The 19,539-nt window shown below is 38.2% G+C and overlaps 1 protein-coding gene across 1 annotated transcript in view; it reads right to left on the bottom strand.

Annotated features, from left to right (window-relative positions):
* Window positions 1–19,539, bottom strand: part of fgd (faciogenital dysplasia) — a 59,816-nt gene that overhangs the window by 5,067 nt on the left and 35,210 nt on the right. Inside the window, exons 2-15 of the mRNA XM_042004274.1 lie at window positions 17,000–17,170; window positions 14,136–14,337; window positions 13,297–13,912; window positions 8,381–8,470; window positions 6,122–6,258; window positions 5,211–5,367; window positions 4,938–5,076; window positions 3,493–3,551; window positions 2,823–2,969; window positions 2,605–2,697; window positions 2,430–2,509; window positions 1,422–1,452; window positions 837–941; window positions 327–380 (exon numbers count right to left, since the gene is read on the bottom strand). Of these exons, the coding sequence (XP_041860208.1) occupies window positions 327–380; window positions 837–941; window positions 1,422–1,452; window positions 2,430–2,509; window positions 2,605–2,697; window positions 2,823–2,969; window positions 3,493–3,551; window positions 4,938–5,076; window positions 5,211–5,367; window positions 6,122–6,258; window positions 8,381–8,470; window positions 13,297–13,912; window positions 14,136–14,337; window positions 17,000–17,170 (2,081 nt within the window). The remainder of the gene's footprint in view (window positions 1–326; window positions 381–836; window positions 942–1,421; window positions 1,453–2,429; window positions 2,510–2,604; window positions 2,698–2,822; window positions 2,970–3,492; window positions 3,552–4,937; window positions 5,077–5,210; window positions 5,368–6,121; window positions 6,259–8,380; window positions 8,471–13,296; window positions 13,913–14,135; window positions 14,338–16,999; window positions 17,171–19,539) is intronic.

Here is a 19,539-nt window from a genome sequence, read left to right as displayed (position 1 = left end):
GAGAGTTTCAGTGCTAAACTGATCTGCCTGAAGTCCATACCTGTCACCCATAAAAAGTAATTGGCATACTATGAAACTAAAATAATATGACAAAGCGGGTCCTATAATAAGCAAGACTAGGAAAACATTTAGCTATCAAAGTCAAAGGGGTTTGTCTCTTAAACAGAGTATATGCCCCCAGTATCGCTTTTTTAAAATGTGATTATAATATTCTGTTATGCAGTTTTAAACAAAAGCAGATCACAGACTCAATAAGGCATCATAACTTTCTGTAGTACCAAGATAGCAGAGATAATAAATCTTACACCTGTGTGACAGTATCTTACCCTTTCATGTAGCCTTTCACTGTCTGAGTCTATGGAAGTGTTGGACCAGGGTGCCTGAAGAGAGAAACAAACACTGATCAACAGTAGCTTCCTCCTGTAGTCATTCACCTCTACCACTAGGTGTCAGTCTGGACCTTTAAAACCTGGTCCCTCTGGTTTGTGTCAAATAACAGCTTGGCTGGGGTCCTGCTCAGACCAGCCCTAAGTGGGTCAACACAGATCTATAATAGTTCTGTATAAACTTTGACTTGGGCTTTCCCTATTAGGTCATGGGAGAGCTCTGGAAGAAGAGACTTGCAGACGCTACATGTGGAAATAAAGAGCTCCTTTTCTGAGTGTTTTGTCTGTATGATACTACCATATCCATAGATGGAGAGCTGTTCACACAGACAAAGACCAGACTATGACAAAGATGTTTGGTGTACCAGTAGTCTCCCATGATTCATTGCACGGCATGACCTGCCAAGTTTCTTGTCAATGAAGTGAGAGATTTGGGAGAGTAAGACTGACCGGTGACTCAGGCAGATGGTCATCTTCACGGGAGAAGGAGCTGTTGAAAGCTTTATTGAATGTTTCGCTGTTTTGTTTGTGCCGTTCAATGGTGGCCTTGATCACCTAAGAGACAGACAGGATTTAAGGAAAAGCAAAGGACAGATGAAGAGGAAAGTGAAAGAGAAAACTGATCAGCCTTTGGATACAAGGCAATATAAAGGTGTTTGATCTTATATCTTGTGACCTGTAAAATTTACAGCTTCAAAAGCATCAGTTTTATTGCTACATCTTTATCTTTACTTTTTACAGCCCATCAGCCTTAAAAGCTACCGATTTCTGCTCTTCACTCATTCTTAGATGCTAACTCAAAACCTCCCAAGTCTACTGTGTAAAATGCCCACTTCCTTCTAGTTAACCTGCAAAATGTTTTAATAGGCTTTACTGTTGCTGTAATGGGATAAACTAAGAATATAAGCAAGGAGGACATTTAGCTAATTTCCCAATAATATGGACTGACACAAAGTATAGGCCCATAGCATGTGATGACAGACCCAGCCAGTATGTGGTCATATGTGTGTGGGAGTGCTGCTGTGTGATCCTTGCCTGAATCCAGTCTTCCTTCTCTTCTGCTGTCCTACAGAGTAAAAATAAATAAATAAATAAATAAAATATTGTGTAAAAAAAAAAAAAAAAAAAAAAAAAAAAAAAAGAAATCACAATAAAACAGCTAAACATATAATAAAATACACCCACACTCCTAATCAAGTTTACAAAGCTTTGTGTAATAAAGTAAAATAATCAGTCCAGACTAAAAAAAAATAATAATTTGTAAATTTCTACAGAGGTAGCATTCACTGCCTCAAAAAGCTAAATATAAAAAATTGTTAGTTACTCTATTGTGTTGAATTACAGCTAGGTGGTTCAATCAGATACATGTTTAAAAACATTGTTCCATCAGCTTACAAAAATATCTGACGATAGGTGCATGCCTTGTTTGGATTGACCTGCTTTCTGCACATGCTAACTCCTAGCTAACAAGCAAGCTATGCTAGTTAGCTAGCTAGGTTTTTAAGTTGGAGTGGCAGCTAACCACAGCATATTCGCACTGGTTACAACTCCTTTGCAAAACAAATTGACTTATTAAAAATCACATGTCAATACCTGTCAAATATAAAAATATATAAGTGAATAATGCAAATTACATTTTATGGCAGATAAATGCTGCTTTGTTTTATCTTAAAAAGGAGGCTTTTGAGTTATGAGATGGGTGAATTATGTATCATATTTGATGCATACAGTTTGTGAGAACTTTTGCATAATTTTATGGTAAAACCTTGGCTTAAAACCCTGTTGCACACAATCTGATACTTGTCTTCTGTACTCTGGTGAACACAATAATAATACAATAATGCACTCCAATAATTTTGACATATTACTTTGTAATAAACAGTAAATATCCCCCAGTTTTTTAAAATTATTCTGTTACATTTTTTAAATGACCAATTAAAAACTACACATTTTAAAAATTAGACTTTTCTATCTATTTTTTTCTTAGGCTTTAAAGGGTTAGGTAAGTAAAGTGTGTTCCCTTTCTATTCTGAATGTGTTTACCTGGCTTGCAGTTCCAATGAACGCTGTTTACCAATAATGGCAAACGTGTGAGGAAGGTTTTGCTTCACATTCTCCTGCACCTGAGATGAATAGTCAGTTGAAATGTAGGTTGCACTCAGCAGAATAAATGAAAGCTCAACAATATATTCATAGAGGTTAAAAAGGACAACTATACCTCCATGCCGGCAATGTCAATTCTCTCTCTGACGCTAAACTTCTGTCCCATCAGTCGGAGTTTAGGCACACAGTATAGCACCATATTATTGAACTACATTAATAAATATAAAGATATAGTAGTTAATGAATAATACAGAAATGTATGTATAAATTTTTTTAAAAAGAACTCAATTCCTCTGCCTGTGTTATATTTCTCTATTTGCACTGTCATCTCACCAAGTAGAGGTATCGATCTTGTGCTGTTCCATTTTTGGCTGACATCTTCTTGATGTGTCCTTCTTTGATGAGCTCGTTGGCAGGGTTAACTATGTCTTCCTCCCCACCAAGCCTCTCGTAAACCTCTAACAGTTTGTGCATCTTTTCCTGAAAAAAAAAAATTATGCAAGGGTGAGGAGAGCAAAGACTGGAAGGCTACAAGAACTGTATGAAGTCAGAAGAAAGATGAGTTCTTATCTCAACCCCCCATTACGGGTGTTGGCTCTCCAATCATTCATGGGTTCTTACAGGAATGCAGTAAGCACCTACTATTATTTTTACTGATTCAAAGAAACATGTATCTGCTTAAATTTAATTTTAAAAGTGTGTACGCTGCACATGGGCCAGACAGATGAAAGAGATTAGGAAGATGTGTGTTAAAGAGACTCAGTCAGGCTTCTGCATGCTGTGACACTCAAGACAGGAAACAGTAACTTCCTGTCTGTGTTAATGTAAGGCTGCTGACTGGGACACAACATCAGCGAGTCTTTGATTGAGTAATGCATTGCTGGCTCTTAAAAAGCTCAACATGACAGGGCTGGAGAGCACAAAACAGTTTGTGTACAAAAGAAATCGAGATCAGAGAGAGGAAAAAAAAAAAACAGAATAGCAAATTTTAGTAAAAGTTTACCATTTTCCTTATGGCTGCATTTGAATGGTTGGCTGCAGTAGAGATCAACTCCAGTGCCTCTGTAATACATGTGTACAGATATAATGTGAGCAAAAAGTCCAGAGTTAACAAAACAATGTTGCCTTACTGATACGATTATCTGAAATTCAAACAACAGAGTGATATCGATCAGTTTTTATACAGTGTAAAGTGTAAATGCTATTTGTCATTTCCAGAAAAATAATGTTCAAGTGTTAGAAAAATTATGTGACATATTCAACAAGGTCAAAGGCTAAATATGCAAACTCTAAATATGAACTGCTCTGAGTGCATGACACTCATCTCCAGCCAATGGGGAGTCAAGCACAAGTGCCTGTGAGCACCTGAGTCAGCTGTATTAATCATAACCTACATAAACAGAAGAGACACACAGGCGGGGGAAGTGAGGTCAAAGCAACTGGGATGAATTGCATTTCACCAGGAGTGGATAAGAAAATCCCTTACATACTCCAAACAACACAGTGTGGTAAATCTAAGGCTTAGGTAAGTGGACACAAGGATGTAGGAGGACATCACATCATGTGAAAAGTGTAATGTTTCTCTACCAGGCTGCACAATGTTAATGCTTTATTTTCAAATGAATGAACTGAAAACTTTGCAACAAAAATCTTATGTTTAAGGAACTCCTGATATTGTTTTCTGTTTTATAAACTGAAAACATATCACTTTTTTGTTTGTGTTGTGAGGGATGTTTCTGTCATTAGCTGCAAAATAACCTCTCCTTTCTTGCAGTTGAATGGTCAGATAAACCATGACTTTGATGCATCTTCCCCACAGTATTTCCTTCGATTTTCTAGCTGGGAAGAGTCTCTAGGGCGTCTAGAATGATGAAGCTATTGCAAAATATAAGAAATTCTGATGCAATCTTGAAATACAATGCTTACCAATGTGGATTTTGATATAAAAGTTTTATTTATATAAAATCTTTATTTTTCTCGGAGGGGCAATTTGTGGCACACAGAATAGTTATCAAGTTCTACAGTGTGTGGAAGTAGATGCCAACATTTCTAAGAGTAAGTGTCTGATAATGCTGCGTTCAGGAACAACATGAATTGTTGTAGACATGTTGCAATTTCCCTCTGGGATTAGTAAAGTATATTTAATTTAATTTAATTTAATGAGGGGAAATTTATAGCTCCTTTTGACTCAGGAGTCATGAAGCAATGCAGATTTACAACAAATCAAGTTCTTTCAAGCTTTTAAAATGATGTCTAAATATTTCACAGCTTTGAGCTGAATGACAGCCATAGATATTTAATGTTCATTGAATTGGTGATTTTAAGTCCCATCACATGTTGATCAGTCCTTGAATTTCTCCCAGTGCACAACTTATTACTAGCTTAATTACATATAGAAAGTGAGTGTGTGTTAGTGTTGCAGTCAAAAAAGTAAGTTTCATGTCTCACTTTCTGCATCTTTTCTGTCAAGAGCATCATCAGGCAACTTCTTCAGGTAGTCTTTAAGCAGCAGCTCGTAGCGGGGAATCCTCTGGACCGGTTCCAGCATGTGATGCTGCAACGTCAGGTTCCCACACACATCTTGTTTCTGTCAATTAAAAGACATTTAAAATAAGATTTGAACTTATTCATATTAATGTAGAGATCAGCACATGAAATCACTTTGATTAAACTCTCTAAATCTGTTAATAGAAAAAAGGAATGAAAAATACAGTTACAAACCTGTATGTTCTGGACAACACTCTTGAACTGCGAAGACCTTTGTGTCCAGGTGTTGACCAAGTCCATAGCTCGGTCAAAGTTCTTCACGTATTCTCCATACATCTTCATGAAGGGAGCCAATTTCTGAAGGATGTCTCCAATGCGGGGGTTTGAATTCCTACAGCAAAGACAGGAACACTACTGAGCTGATCACGAAACACTGCAATAAACTGGCAACATATCCATCACCTAATACAGTCAGTTTGCCGACAGAGTAGCCATTGGGATAGGTTCCAGCCCCCCACGACCCTACATTGGACTAAAAAGGTATAGATAATGGATGGATGGGTGTTCACACAAAGTTCCACAACAAAGAAATTCAGTTAAAATTGTACTTATATTTATTTAGTTGTCTACTTTTGAGACTCATCTCAGTAACATTATTGGCCCATTGCACAAGTTAAGCCCTCGAACTTTCTCTCTGAGGTGTGCTTTTCTGATTTGATGTGTGGAAGAAACTTGGATGTGTGTAATTGTTTTTAAAGTATTTTTAACCCGAGCCAATGAACTTTAATGAGCTCTAGAAAATAATATGAGGGGGACCATTATGTGACAGGTGATATCCCTCAACACAGCCCTCTAGAGGGGTCATTATCTACCAAGGGTGGCTGATGTTGGCACAATAGCACACACTGGAGAAATATGTTTCCTGCTTACTGTGGAAAAAAACACTATGCCCTCAAACTGCAACTCTGACATGAACAAAATACACAATCTAACAACACAACCACTAAAACCCTGATGATAATGCCCTCCACTGCCACGCAGCTGTCTTGAATATTACAACAGGAATAAACAGCTTAACTGGAAACAACAGAGGAATAACTTTAGAATTATTCTTCAGGAAGCCCATTTAAATCTGTACTTCTCACCATTCTCCAGTAATCCGTGTCTTGAGCTCAGGTAACAGGAATTTATCATGGAAGCAGTATATGGAAGAAATGTTGGAGAAGATCCCTGTAATGACGTCCTGAGGGATTCCAGCCTCTGTGAGCTTAGTGCAAAATACCTGCAGGGAAAACATGCACACAAAAAATTATGTTAAAAAAAAACACAGAAGAGCTGGTTCCTATCGTGGTGCAGAGAACATCGAGAAATTTCTATATTGTTATTTATAAAAGTGCATGTATTCATTTTTTCAGTTTTGACTTTATCGTGTTGCCCCTCACAGCTAAAAGTACAATAAACTTTCTTTTAAACTTAGTATAAACCTAACTGATGCATCTCAGAGTAGTTTAATGGTAGTTTGTCAATAATATGACAAAAACCAGCTGTCTCACTGCAATTATTTTCTTTGGCTACAACTGTTTAGTTTGTAAATGCCATAAAATGATCTGAAGTGCCAGTTTCAGCTGCCCACAGCCAGATTTGTTAGTTTTTATGTGGGGTAGATAATGTATTCACGTGAAAAGAAAGAAATAGTCACATCTAAGATATTGGAACCAGGAAATTTGGATGAACACTTTTCACTTTAGTTTGCAAGTTGACTCTACCCAGACTGTGAAAATAGAAGTATAATATCTTATAAACATTTTCAAGTGTGAGAAATTGTCCCTGACAACAAACCCTAATGAAGTCCTCAGTATTCTCTCAGTCACACCCAAATAGATCTCATACAAGTTCAATGGAAAAACAAAACATTGGGGTTTGCACACTCATATTAACTACTGTTAGGGGTCAGAGAAATGCTCTAGTGGACGATGCATAGTCTGTCAATAAAGGATAAATGTAGCAACAATGACGTCACCCTTTTGGTTTGTGGACTGCTGTTCTGAAGCTTCCATTTTGTTACTTGCCTGTCATCACGTAACACTTTTTGCAAGTAGAATAGACATGAAAGCGATGGATCTGAGTGAGAAATCTTGAGTTTTAACATGGTTATAATTTTACCCTGTATAGGTATAATGGATCAATGAGCTATTTGTATAGGCTGCATCATGGGAAATGTAGGATCTATTGTTTATGGACTTTGTATCAAACCACGGACTAAATTCAGGATGTATTAGCTGCATTTTAATCTGTTACAAATACCAAAACATTATAAAAATGCAACAATCATTGAATGGACAATTAAATTAAATGATTTAGTGATAATTAGCATTGTTAGTAAATAACTGTCAATGACAAATTTACGTAACTATGAAAAAAAACCTGTCCAGGCAGCAGGTTCAGCTTTATAATCACGTGATTTGTCATGCCTTTTACCTCCTCATATTTCACAAACACAGGTGGGGTCCTCTGGAACCATGGAAATAAGTATGAAAGCATTTAGACAAAAACAGGAAGTCAACTATGAGGGTTCTCTGCCCTCGGTTGCAAAGAAACCTATAGATGCTCTGTGATTGGGCAGCTGTTCCTCTGCTCTACCACATGAACTCAGCAAAGAGGAAGAAGACTCAACCACTGGCAGAGCTTTCTTATCACAAACACAATTGAACTTTAAAATGCTGTTGGTAAAAAAGCAGGTGAAACACAGGCAGCACAAAGTATATGTTACCTAAGGTGTTTATCTACTACTAAAGTTAAATTAACAAAAAATTATATATATATATATCTATATATATATATCTATATCTCTCTATATATATAGATATATATCTATATCTATATCTATATCTATATCTATATATCTATATCTATATATATCTATATATCTATATATAGATATATGTGTATATATAATATTCGTTATAAAAAGCTAAAGTAGGCCGGCACCATTATGCCCAAACCATAGTTCAACAAAAGCTTTCTAATTAGAGCTCCATCTCAAAGTCAGAAACACACACATCTTTAATTCACACACCGAGGTTCAGAGCTCTGCGAGGGTATGATACTCGCACACAAACATAAAAATATCTGCCTCTTGCCGGCAACAAGCGTATGCTCAGGTTTGTGGTGACAAAGCAGAATTTTTGCTAAACATGTAGAAATACAACTTGTACTAAAAAAGGCCCTCCCACATTTTCGTGATCTTGTCAGAGAGGGTTGTAAAGTGATGAAGTGGATCGTAGGGCTCGTTTTAATCCAGCTCAACCTCAATCTGACTTTATCACTGGCACAGCTGGGTGAAGCAAACTTCAAGTAGATGCACAATCATGATCACTAATAACGAGATACAAGCTGAGCTTTACCTGGTCAAGCAGGTTGAGTCTTTTCACGTAGGCCTCTTCAGTGTGGAGAAGCTCTTTGGCGATGTTCAGGAGTTTCTGAGCCTCTGAGCACTGAGAGGAACCAACAAGCAGAAAACATTACTTCTGAGGTATGTTAACCAAAATAAACACAAACACCTAACCCCCCCCCAAAATAATATATGTATATAGAGGTTATATATATATATATATATATATATATATATATATATATATATATATATATATATATATATATATATATATATATATTTGGGTTGCAATTAGTCAGCTTTGACTGCAAAACAGAAATGGTCAAGGGCAGTAAGGCTACTAATCTGAGATTAAAGTATCATAAATAATCATTAAAAAGCAAATAAATAATTCCAAATTAATATTTTTATCAAATCTCATTACTGTGACAACCCTACATACAATTCTCAAGATTACATTTATATATTGCTTCATTATTTTTCATTGTGGCAAGGTAACAGCTGAAATCTGTTAATCAGCAAGATTACCGAAAAGCCAACCAAACGGAATTTAATGCAGTTTGAGTTCTTCACATTAGGTAACATCCTCGTTAGAATCAATGACAGCAAATATGAACTTGGTTGTGCAGCCATTATACATATTTCTATCACTATGCTGTCACTTCATCCTTAAAGTCAAAGATCTCTTGCTTATTTCCTCTTCATCTCAGTGTTTGACACGTTCTGTGGACAATGTTAATTGTGATCATTTCATTTTTCTGTGAATGAAAAATTTTACCTGTGCCCTACATTTAGTCTTATATCCAAAACAAAGTTAAATGTAACTCGGAGCCCAGGAGATAGCTCCTAGATTTTAAAAATGCAGTAGTGCAGTGGGAATAAGCCAACATATAAAAGCTCAAATTGTATTCTTTTCTTTGTGAAGAATTTATGATGAAAAAGTTTTGCTATTCAGACAAAGAAAAGTTTGAATTTTGCTCACACCAAATAGTTTAACCCCTTATCAAGCAGGGTCATTTTGGCAAAAACACCTGTAATATGACCTCTCCAAATTAGAATTACTGCTGTTATTAAACCCTCTGGATTGTATGTACAGGCTTGGGCTCTTTGTAAAGGTAACACTCTGTAGTTTCACCCACAGCAATCAGAATCACTGCAAGTATTACTGATAAAAAGTTATACACTATAGAATACACAGAAAAAAATATTTTTTTTGTCCTCGCCTAACCTGTACGGACAGAATGAGACCAACCTTGATGGGAAATATTGATGTTTGACCTATAGAGAGCCCTCAAAGGTAAGGAACGTCAACATTTAAACTTTCTGCTTTTCTGTAAAAAAAAGGCTTTACTGTTAGCGCTGTGGTTGTTGCGTGTCAAAATGGTTTATATCATCGGAAAGACAAGACTTTGAGCTTTCATTTGATGTGTATATTGTGGGCATTCACGATGGAGGGGCTTGCACACATGGCTGCAATGTTGTTGATTAGTAGTCATGTACCGGGACCGGTACGTCTGCATTGTAAGGGGTTAACATACACCCATGGTGCAATTCAGATACATAATCATTTATATATATTCTGGATTCATTGGGTGTTTCGGGTCTCGCAACATCATACACCCTCACCCAGGCAGGGTTGACCAGGCCCTGGCTTGTATCTGAGTAGCAAGTGTGATCCATGGATTGCCCCGTTTGATCCACAGCCATCTTGATGCCTTTTCAGCAGTGTCTGTATGTTCTTCACAGCTTTCCTGATGCGCAGTCCCTTCACTCAGAGCATCTTGAGGGCCCTGATGAGTAATTGGCTCACAAATCTTCTGTACCTCACCACAATGCGGTTGCACCAGGTCCCCCATCCCCTGTTTTGGCATTTACCTGCCAGGTCCTCATACTTGGCCCTCTTGTTCTCGAAGGCCTCTTCCATCCAGTCTTCCAGGAAACAGTCAGTTCCAGCAGGACCACTTGCCTTGTTTTTTTCCAACATCATAACAATGTCTGGCCTACATGTGGTCATTGAGATGTTCTTCAGTTTCCAGTTCTGTGCTCTTGCAAGCAGCACACCTGGTTGATTCAGGCTCTGGTGTAGTTTCTCCGTCTTAAACAAAGGCGATGTTCTGCCTTGCTGGTTGATGGTGTCCACTGCCAGCGATCTCAGTGGTGATGACTTCTTTTACAACCCTCAGCACTTAGCCATGGCGCCAACAATAGTGCCCTTCTTCCACTGCTCTTGGAAAACAACTTAAGATGTGTACCAATGAACCTGCCAGGCCTCAGCAGGAGAGGTTGGATGGACTGGGGAGGACGTCATAGACTGACTGGACAAAGAAACTTCATCTGGCATGGTTCAGGCTTCCACAGCTCTGACCACAATATTTTCCCATCTACTGCCTGCTCCCATCGGGTCCATGCCCCCTGCTGCCGCATCCCTACTGTCCTACTGCAGCGGTCTTCCTCCATCCCTGCTCGAATCCTTATCTTAGTTCAGCTTTCGCCTTTCCTCTCCCTTTTCCTGGGCCTTATCAATGCGCAGCCTTGAAATTCACCTGAGTTCTGCTCATCCACATGCCACTGGCCCATGCAACAGTGGTGACACAGCCTGGTCTACTGCTTCCTGGGCCTTCCACTTCCAACTGGTTTTGACCTTAATGCCTGCTGAGGAGACCTTGATGTTTCTAGGGTCTCTGTAAAGCAGCACCTCACACGTTTGGGTCATCAAACTTCTCTGTCAGACTACTAAAGGGGAGTCTAAGCTTGTTCTTATTCCTGTATGAAGCAGTGTTACTGAGGCTTTGTGGCAGGCCCAGTCACTTCTGTAGGGAACCGCTGACCTTCCTCTCAACGCACTTGACAGTGGTGATTGGCAGGTTATAGACCAGCAGTGGCCAAAACAGTTTGGGAAAGATGCCATACTGATAAATCCAGATTGTCCATAAATGCTCTGATGAGGGGCTGCCAGATACTATACATCACTTTACACATCCTTACATATAGATAGACAGAGGTGCCGATGTATATGGACCCCAGAAAGACTAGTTGTTGTATGGCAACAACTAATGGGGATCTGTAATGAAGATAGAGATATGTGTTTCTCAGGAGGAACCCAGTTAGGTGTCGAGCAAGAATATTAAAGAATATTTGACAAATGAAGAATATGAGACTGATGTATGCAAGCATGCATGGCATACTGAAATTCAAATACAAACAACATTACACCTCTACATATTCACATAACAAGTAGATGTTAGAACTTGTGCCAAGGTTTAAAATATATTTAAAATTAACTTTACAGCAAAAAACAAGATGTCACAGTATTTATTTTATTATCCTGACCTATTAATAAAAATTTTAAAATATGATGTGAAAATAAAAACTCCACAGAGTGAGCCTGAAGAGCAGTTATTCTCATATGTACCTCAGGATCCAAACAACCCTTAAAGTTATAGATAATAATGTAGGTGAATATTTTGAAGGAAAAATAGTAGCTGCAATGTTAATTTGTTAAAACAGGTCAGGTTACTGTATTTGTAAAAGAACCTTTGTGAGAATAGTCTTAAAAACATGTATGGAGGGGATGTAACTAAACTAAAGTAAACCTTCAAAATGTCTAAGCCTGTAGCCAAACCCACAGCTAGCAGCATCAACAGCAGATTACTGTAAACTGATGTCCACAATGCTCCATTTAGTCACAGTCTTCTTTCTCCTATTATAATTTGTTAAGTAATTTAAACATTGGAAATGATGTTGCTGGTAATGTCTGGCCTATTACTGACAGCTTAAAAACAAACCAAGGTTACAGAGCATGTAGCCTAATGCAACAATGTGGGTTTAATGAAAAGTAAGTAGTATCTCTGCAACGTAAACAAAGCAGAGGACAAGCACAAGAATTTTTGTAATTACATACTTACACTGCAGAAATGACAGGGTTAACAACCCTGCACACTAGGGACTAAGAAAATGTAACATTATCACCTATTGTAATGCTAACAAAAGTGAGACTTTGACTGTTTGTAATGTGTATTTCACACAGCAGTCAGCAGAACTTGTTTTAAGCTGTCCTCTTGCTGTTCACATCATTGAAAAACCCACATCCTCTGTGACATGGTTGTCATTACACAGCCATCAACATGTCAGCTGCAGCATGAAACACACTCACAGATGCACAGAAAGACCAACAAGCACGGACACACACCCTTCCTCTGAGCAGCAGTGTCGGGATCAGGAACCACTGAACAGCAGAGATACTTTTACCCCAAAACACTGTGGGTGTGGACAGACAGCAGTTGCTGAATATGTTTGCTTTCATCTGACATTTGCAGAACATTAGGGTCTGTTTCACAGCATCTGATAAAATAAGGTGTTAGTAGTTTTTGCTATTTAATATTTTGCATAAGCCTGAGTATTGTGTCACTGGACACAGTTTAATCTAGTCTCCACTGACCATAAATACAGTATATCCTGTATTGCAAGTAAGTCTGTGCACAGTGTGAGTGTTGTTTACAATCAATAGCACACTTGAAATCTTAGCTCAGCTGTGGGAAGACTTTGGTCTGTAGACTCTCAACTAGCAATAAGCACCAGCTCCTGTTACAGCTTCTGGGCAGGTATTCACCATTTTATGTATGCTTTTAGATACAAGTCAGCCACTTGTGACCAGGAAACTGAAACTATAATAGTGTAATGTTTCATGCCCAAGCATTCTTTGAAACTGCTCAACCAAGCTGAGATAATAATAGACACAAGCTACTTTTTCCATTACATGAAAGGCAGTCTGAGTGTCTGAGATGAAGCTTTTTAACTTGTAGGATAAAAAAACATTCCTGAAGTTCACCACACAACAGTGAAGGTTTAACAGAGCCAGACTTTAAAATGATGGCTTTCCACATTTATGGACATGACTTGATGAGGATAAGTATGCCAAGTACTTACTTTGTGCGCCTCTGAGTGTGTATCTGTCAGATAACCAGTTTGTGTGTCTGTCAGAGAGTGTATCTCCCCACTGCTTCCCTCATCTAAGTCACTGTCCTCATCCTGTGTTGAGTCTCGCTTGTTTTCTAGGGTAACACAGTAAGATACACTCTCTGTTTCAGTCACGCTGTCGTAATGATCCTCCTCATCAATGGCATCCTCATTGGGGAACACCTCCCCTTCTGCGGCGCACGACGGGCTATCGATGCCGCTGTCCCTGTTGGGAATCTTCCCATTCTGTTCTGAAGAGTCAGGATTGTCCAGGAGTTTATGGGAAGAACTGTCATCTCGCTTTGCATCATTGAGGCAGTCAACCCTGTGTGTGATGTCATCCTCCACGCAGTTGTCCAGCATAGCATCGTCTGAAGCGTTGATGTGCATGGAAGCCAGACGGGAAAGTTCAGAGACTTCATCGGACTGGTCAGAGGTGCCGAGTGCAAGTTTGTCCACAGGAGAGGAGTCCCCTGCAACCTGTGATGTGGTGTCTGGGCCGCAGGGGGGAGGGATGTCAGATGCAGTGTCCATTGTCAGGCACAGGTGCAGCTGTGACCGTGGGAGCACCCCCAGGATGGGGACTCTGGGGAAACAAAATGTGTACTATAAATCATAACCAAATGAGAACTAATACTGTAAAGAAGAAACATGAATTTTTAAATTCATCTACCAACCAGCTCACACATAAAGAAAACAGACATGATAACATATTGGTTAACATTATGAAACTAATTTTACAGAGCAAATTATAATATATGACAAATAAACCAAACATGACTGAATAAAATCTCATTTTTACACCTTACCTTGAATTTTCAAACCTCTCAATGAGCAGTCCAACCTTCTGGGCCTCTCTTAGAGGCTGTGTTCCCAGACCAGGGGATGTTAGACAAGGCTTTGGTTTAGGTGGAGGTGGGGGTGCTGGTAGAGGTCTTGAGGGCGCAGGGGGGATCCTCTTAGGTTTCTTGTCTTGCCCGAGGGCGAGCAGGTGCGCAGGTTTAGGGGGCACTACAGATGCAAAAAGTCAAAGAAAAGCAAAGAACAGCAGAGGAAGCGTGAGGCTCCTGATGAGGAAAAAAAATAAAAATCAGGTAACATGAATAAATCCAGGAGAGAAAACCTCCATCACAGAGTCCATGTGCTTCCTCACAAAACGGCAAGACAAAAGTTTAAATGTTGAAATATAAAAAAATTCTAGCTGCAAAGTAATAATGACTGCGAGCTTCAGCTATCTACCAACTTCCTTATTACAGAACAGGATGCTGTGACACGAATGTGCGCAAGTCACCACACTTTCAGACAGACAGACAGACAGACACACACACACACACACACACACACACACACACAAAAAAAAAAAAAAACAGACAGCACTTACTTTAAATTAACACTGTCCTGTTTGTTTGCACAGTTTAGACCTAAAGGTTTACTATCAAGATGTGTACATTTACATGTATTTAATTTTTAGGAAATGTATTTGTTTGGAAGCAGGAAATGTGGTGACATGTCACAGTTGTTAATTTGAGCACTTCCTCTGTGTCTGCATTTGTCTCTGTCTGATAACACGAGACATCGACAAGAGTTTTCTTTGCACACATAATGATACACCACGGAGCAAATGACAGGTCTATCAAAGCGCCTTCTGGGAGTGAAAATGATGTTTTAGTTTCCAAATGTAAGCTGTCATTTGCAAACTGTGCAAGTCTTTTATAATCTAATGTACTCATATGCTGTACTTAGGCTTAGAAATGTAGGTAAATAACAGTCATTCAGTTATTTATAGGCTATAAGATTTTACTGAGTGATTGATGACATACCATTCAGATACTTAAAGAAAAATAAATGCTGAATAAGGCAATATTCTCACTAATAAATAAAATTCTGCTAATTTTTTTTGGCACAGATTAGATATAAATAAGAGACAATATTAAGATTACATTAGCTTTCCATCTGAAAATTAAAAAGAGATTAGAAAGAGACTGTTTCACCAAAAACAGGAAAAAAATATCAATTGTTTTTTATTAATTGATTTTAATTTTATTAAGTATTAAAGTGATTAGTGCTAGCTGCACACATTCAAGCAACAGTGGAAAAGTGTTCATCAAAACAAACATCATAGAGGCAGCATTTTGACCAAACAGAACCAACCTGAAAGTGTACAAGCTAAAAAAGAAATAGCAACTTCTCCAGAACTATTTCTTCCCCTTGCCAACGCTCTTATAATAATTCCCTCTGGATAAGCTAGGAGTGGAATAAAGATGTTGCTGTGTGGATGTTCATCCTGCCAGGTGGGGAGGACTGCAGGCTTCAAAAAACACTGCCACCATTAAAAGCGTGCTAACTAGAAGTAAAGAAGCTCATTTAGTGTAGTAACAAACAATAAAAGTCTGTTTCTCTGCTTTGAATCCCTTTAAAAATACTGATAGTCCATTTTCATCAAAGCATTTCTTAGTAATCTCTATTTTATATATACTTTTTGTTTTCTGTTAAACACTTTCAAGCACATTATCTTTTTTGTTATCCTTAAAGCAGGAATTAATTAATTTTGTCAGTACAAGTTTGTGCTACTAAATCTAATAAACCTGTTAAAAAACATCATTTTTCATCTGGCTCACCTTTAAAGCTGTAATATTACAGAACAGGGTTCTTCAACTCCAGTCCTCGAGGGTGACTGCCATGCAAGTTTTATTTGTTTCTGTGCAGAAACCCCATTCAAATGAAGCAGATCTCCACAACACACTGTTTTCAGGTTCTGCACAAGCCTGATAATGAGTCATTAATTTGGGCCAGGTAAGCACGAGCTGGGAAACATTGAAAACCTGCTGGGCAGTGGTTGGAGGAGGATCGAAGCTGGAGAACCCTGATAAGAAAGAGTGCCCTTCTAAATAAAACACAGACAGGAAATACAGTAAAATAAGAAACTGAGTAAAAGAGATAATTAGGGCAAAGAGATTTTATTGGAATGGAATTTATGCGAATGACAAATTTTAATGATAATGAAATGTTTTGATAATTGTTTTGGACCATTTTTTCAACATCATACATCACCAGCCGCTCCTATATTTAGTACCTAATAATTACTAACAAGTTACTCATACGCAACAGCTCTAAGATATTATTGCAATATATGTATATTATATTTCTTTTTGCTTGGTTTTTAACTGAATAATGCCAAAAATAATTATAATAAAGCCACTCTGGAAACTTGCAGAGGACCAGCACTTTCCTAAAACACATTACTCTTTTAACTTGCCACCTACTGCATTAATTAAAATACTAATCTTGATCAGATAACCAAAATGAGCGTGGAATGATTCCTGGATAGTAAAACGACTTGAAGATTTGGGCCAAGTCTGAGGCGTTATGTCCTAGAATGCTTCTCAGAATTCTAGGACATAGCATGTTTGTTAATATTTATCATCCATCAAATGAAGCCTAAACACAAACACTTGGGAATTATTGGCCTCCTTTACACCAGTAGTTCTTGCAGAGGTGACCTACAAAGCAGTGTGAGTGGCAGAGTGAGGCCAGGCAGCTGGCACGTCCCACGTTATGGAGTGTTTGTGAGGGGAAAATCAATGACAGACAGCAGGGGTCTGATCCTGCCGCACCTTTCAATTACAACGACAGCACTAATGTCAAAGGGGATCATTCTGTCACAGGATTTTACCTTGAGGTTTCTGTGCGATTGGGGGTCTGGATGAGGTGGAAGGTTGGGGCCGCGGTTTGATGGCTGGCCTGTCGTGACATGGTCTGGGGGCGGGATCTTTCTTTACCAGCCGAGGAGAACACAGGTAGTCCACTGATCTGCACGGGTACTGCACAGAAGAGGCAGGCAGGTCTGCAGAGAAAACCCAAACACAGACTATATTAGTTATCAACTACTGTAAAAAGATTAATACAAATACTCATCTGCATCAGAATAATCCTGCTAAAGCAATGCTGTGGCATGCAGTGATACTGTCAGTGAATGACCTTGAACGCAGTGTTTTAGGGGTGTTGCCCTCAAACAGAGAGCTGAGAGACCAGAGAGATGAAGAGAGGTTCTGTAGCATCAGTCCTGCAGAGAGCGGCAGGATGCATATTGGTTTCTCTCACACTCTGTCCGGCATCTGACCAAGAACATCTGATCTGCTCTGAACACTGTAAATAGATTATGTGTGTGTACGGATATGAGAGAGCGAGAGAGCTGCACTAATAATTGTGTTCTTTTTTGAGAACCCGATTTGGACAAAGTTTTCTGAGCTTAAAGAGCTTGGTATCACTCCCACTGCATCACACTTTAATTTTAATGTGCAAAGCTTTTAAAAGATTGTATTTGATTTTCATGTCAAATTATGAACTTTTAGTAAAAAACCAACAACACTTATGCAACAGAATCAACTGAACTGCTCAAGTATCAATAACCACAAATGGTCAGGTATGTGTATGCACAAGTGTTAACACACTCAAGGAGGACTGACAACGTGCTGTGATGCAAACCTTTAGACAGTAATCAGAGATTAATTTGTCCACATATGGCTTCAAGATTTTAATTTGTTTGGAATGTGTTGAGGGTCACCAGAATCCTGAAGATGGTGATAGATCTTCTCAACTGAAATACCCTCCTTGCCAGTCAGTGTAAAACAGAAAGGACTGGAAGTGTCATTCACAGAATCCCTCCAACGTCTTGTTTCCGTGAACACAATGGCTGTGAATGCACAAAGGCTATGGTTCAAATGAGGGCCAAATTTAGTCCTTGGACAAGCAATGTTTTGCCACAGATAACACAGCCTGTGGATGTATTATAGTTGGTGTCTTAAAACCTCCATCTTGTAAGAGCAAAAGTGCACCGACATAATACATATTTATCATGTTTTCACTTCTCTTTTTTATATTACATGCAAAGTCTACAGCAAATTACCACCATCACCTTTTAGATGTGACAATGTCTAAATATACAGTAATAGTATCATTCTGGTCACTTTATGTAATTTGCAGCAACACAAGTAAAGCTATTGCTGATGTCCGTATTGTTGATTATAACCAGCTGTTTATGATGTAGATTAAATGTTTATTTGCATTAAGTTGGGAAGGAAACTGCACTTTAATAGAAGGTAAAAACATGGACCCAAGTGAAAAATCAAAGGTCTAATCATGTTGAGCTTGTTGGATGGTTAGTAAAACGTGTTAATGCAAGCTGAAGGAGAATTCACTGTGAAATAATGAGATTAAATCTAGAATTATGAGATGTTTTGTTTTGTCAAGTGGACTGCAACCACAGGACAGTCAGACATTTCTATGATCTTTTATCATGAAAAAAGTCTTAATACTGAGCATAGTTTTTAAAAAAACTGTGAGTGAGGATGCTGTCTATGAAAAAAAAATGTTTTTGGACTCACACAGTGATTTTTGACTTTACATCTCCATGCACCACAAACATTATTCCTGTGTAATGCTGCTAGAATACAAGGTACACTTAATTTGATCATTTTTAGTCAGTGTTTTCACTCAGGATTGAAGTTTTGGAACCATTGCAGAGCAAATGTTGCACTGACATTATCTAAAAGACATCTCTGAAATCCAGTTATAAAGTGGAAGAAAACCTGTGTTGGCACACACTTTATTTTGGATTGACTGAAGTGTGTGTGCATGAGAGTGTGTCCACCCCTGCGTGAACTAAATATGCTTTATAATAGTTTAATTTGTTGTGGATACCAACAGCAGTGCTTTGTAGCTTGTTTTTACTGATGTACCTGCTCATTCGTACAAAGTGATATCCTTCAGCAGATTATTACCACACAGCTCTGTTCCCATAGGAACATGAGATTTGATCAAGTCACACCGAGGCCTGTCGTGATAACAAATTTTGCTGTGCGATAATTTTTCTCAGAAATTATTGCGATAAGCGATAATATGTCATGTGATGTCATTTTGTGACCATTTTCAACTAAGATAATGACAATTCCATAATAATGCAAATACACCCTTTCAAAGATCAATAAACTTTCATTTCTAAAGAACATTTTACACTGGAACTGGAAGAAGTTTTAAATAACAAAACAAAAACAATAAATAGAACAGACTGTCAGTCTCATTAACAATGAATGAAAACCAAACACAACCAAAAACAAAATGATAGATAATAAAATCTGTGCTGTAAACAAAACTTAAACAAATATATATATATATATAAAAAATATTAAACATGGGGCTCAGACAGGGAAAACA

Source organism: Melanotaenia boesemani, chromosome 13 (assembly GCF_017639745.1).
Source record: "Melanotaenia boesemani isolate fMelBoe1 chromosome 13, fMelBoe1.pri, whole genome shotgun sequence".
Classification (NCBI taxonomy): domain Eukaryota; kingdom Metazoa; phylum Chordata; class Actinopteri; order Atheriniformes; family Melanotaeniidae; genus Melanotaenia; species Melanotaenia boesemani.
Note: the sequence above shows the minus strand (reverse complement) of the source record. Positions and strands in the feature narration are given on the sequence as shown.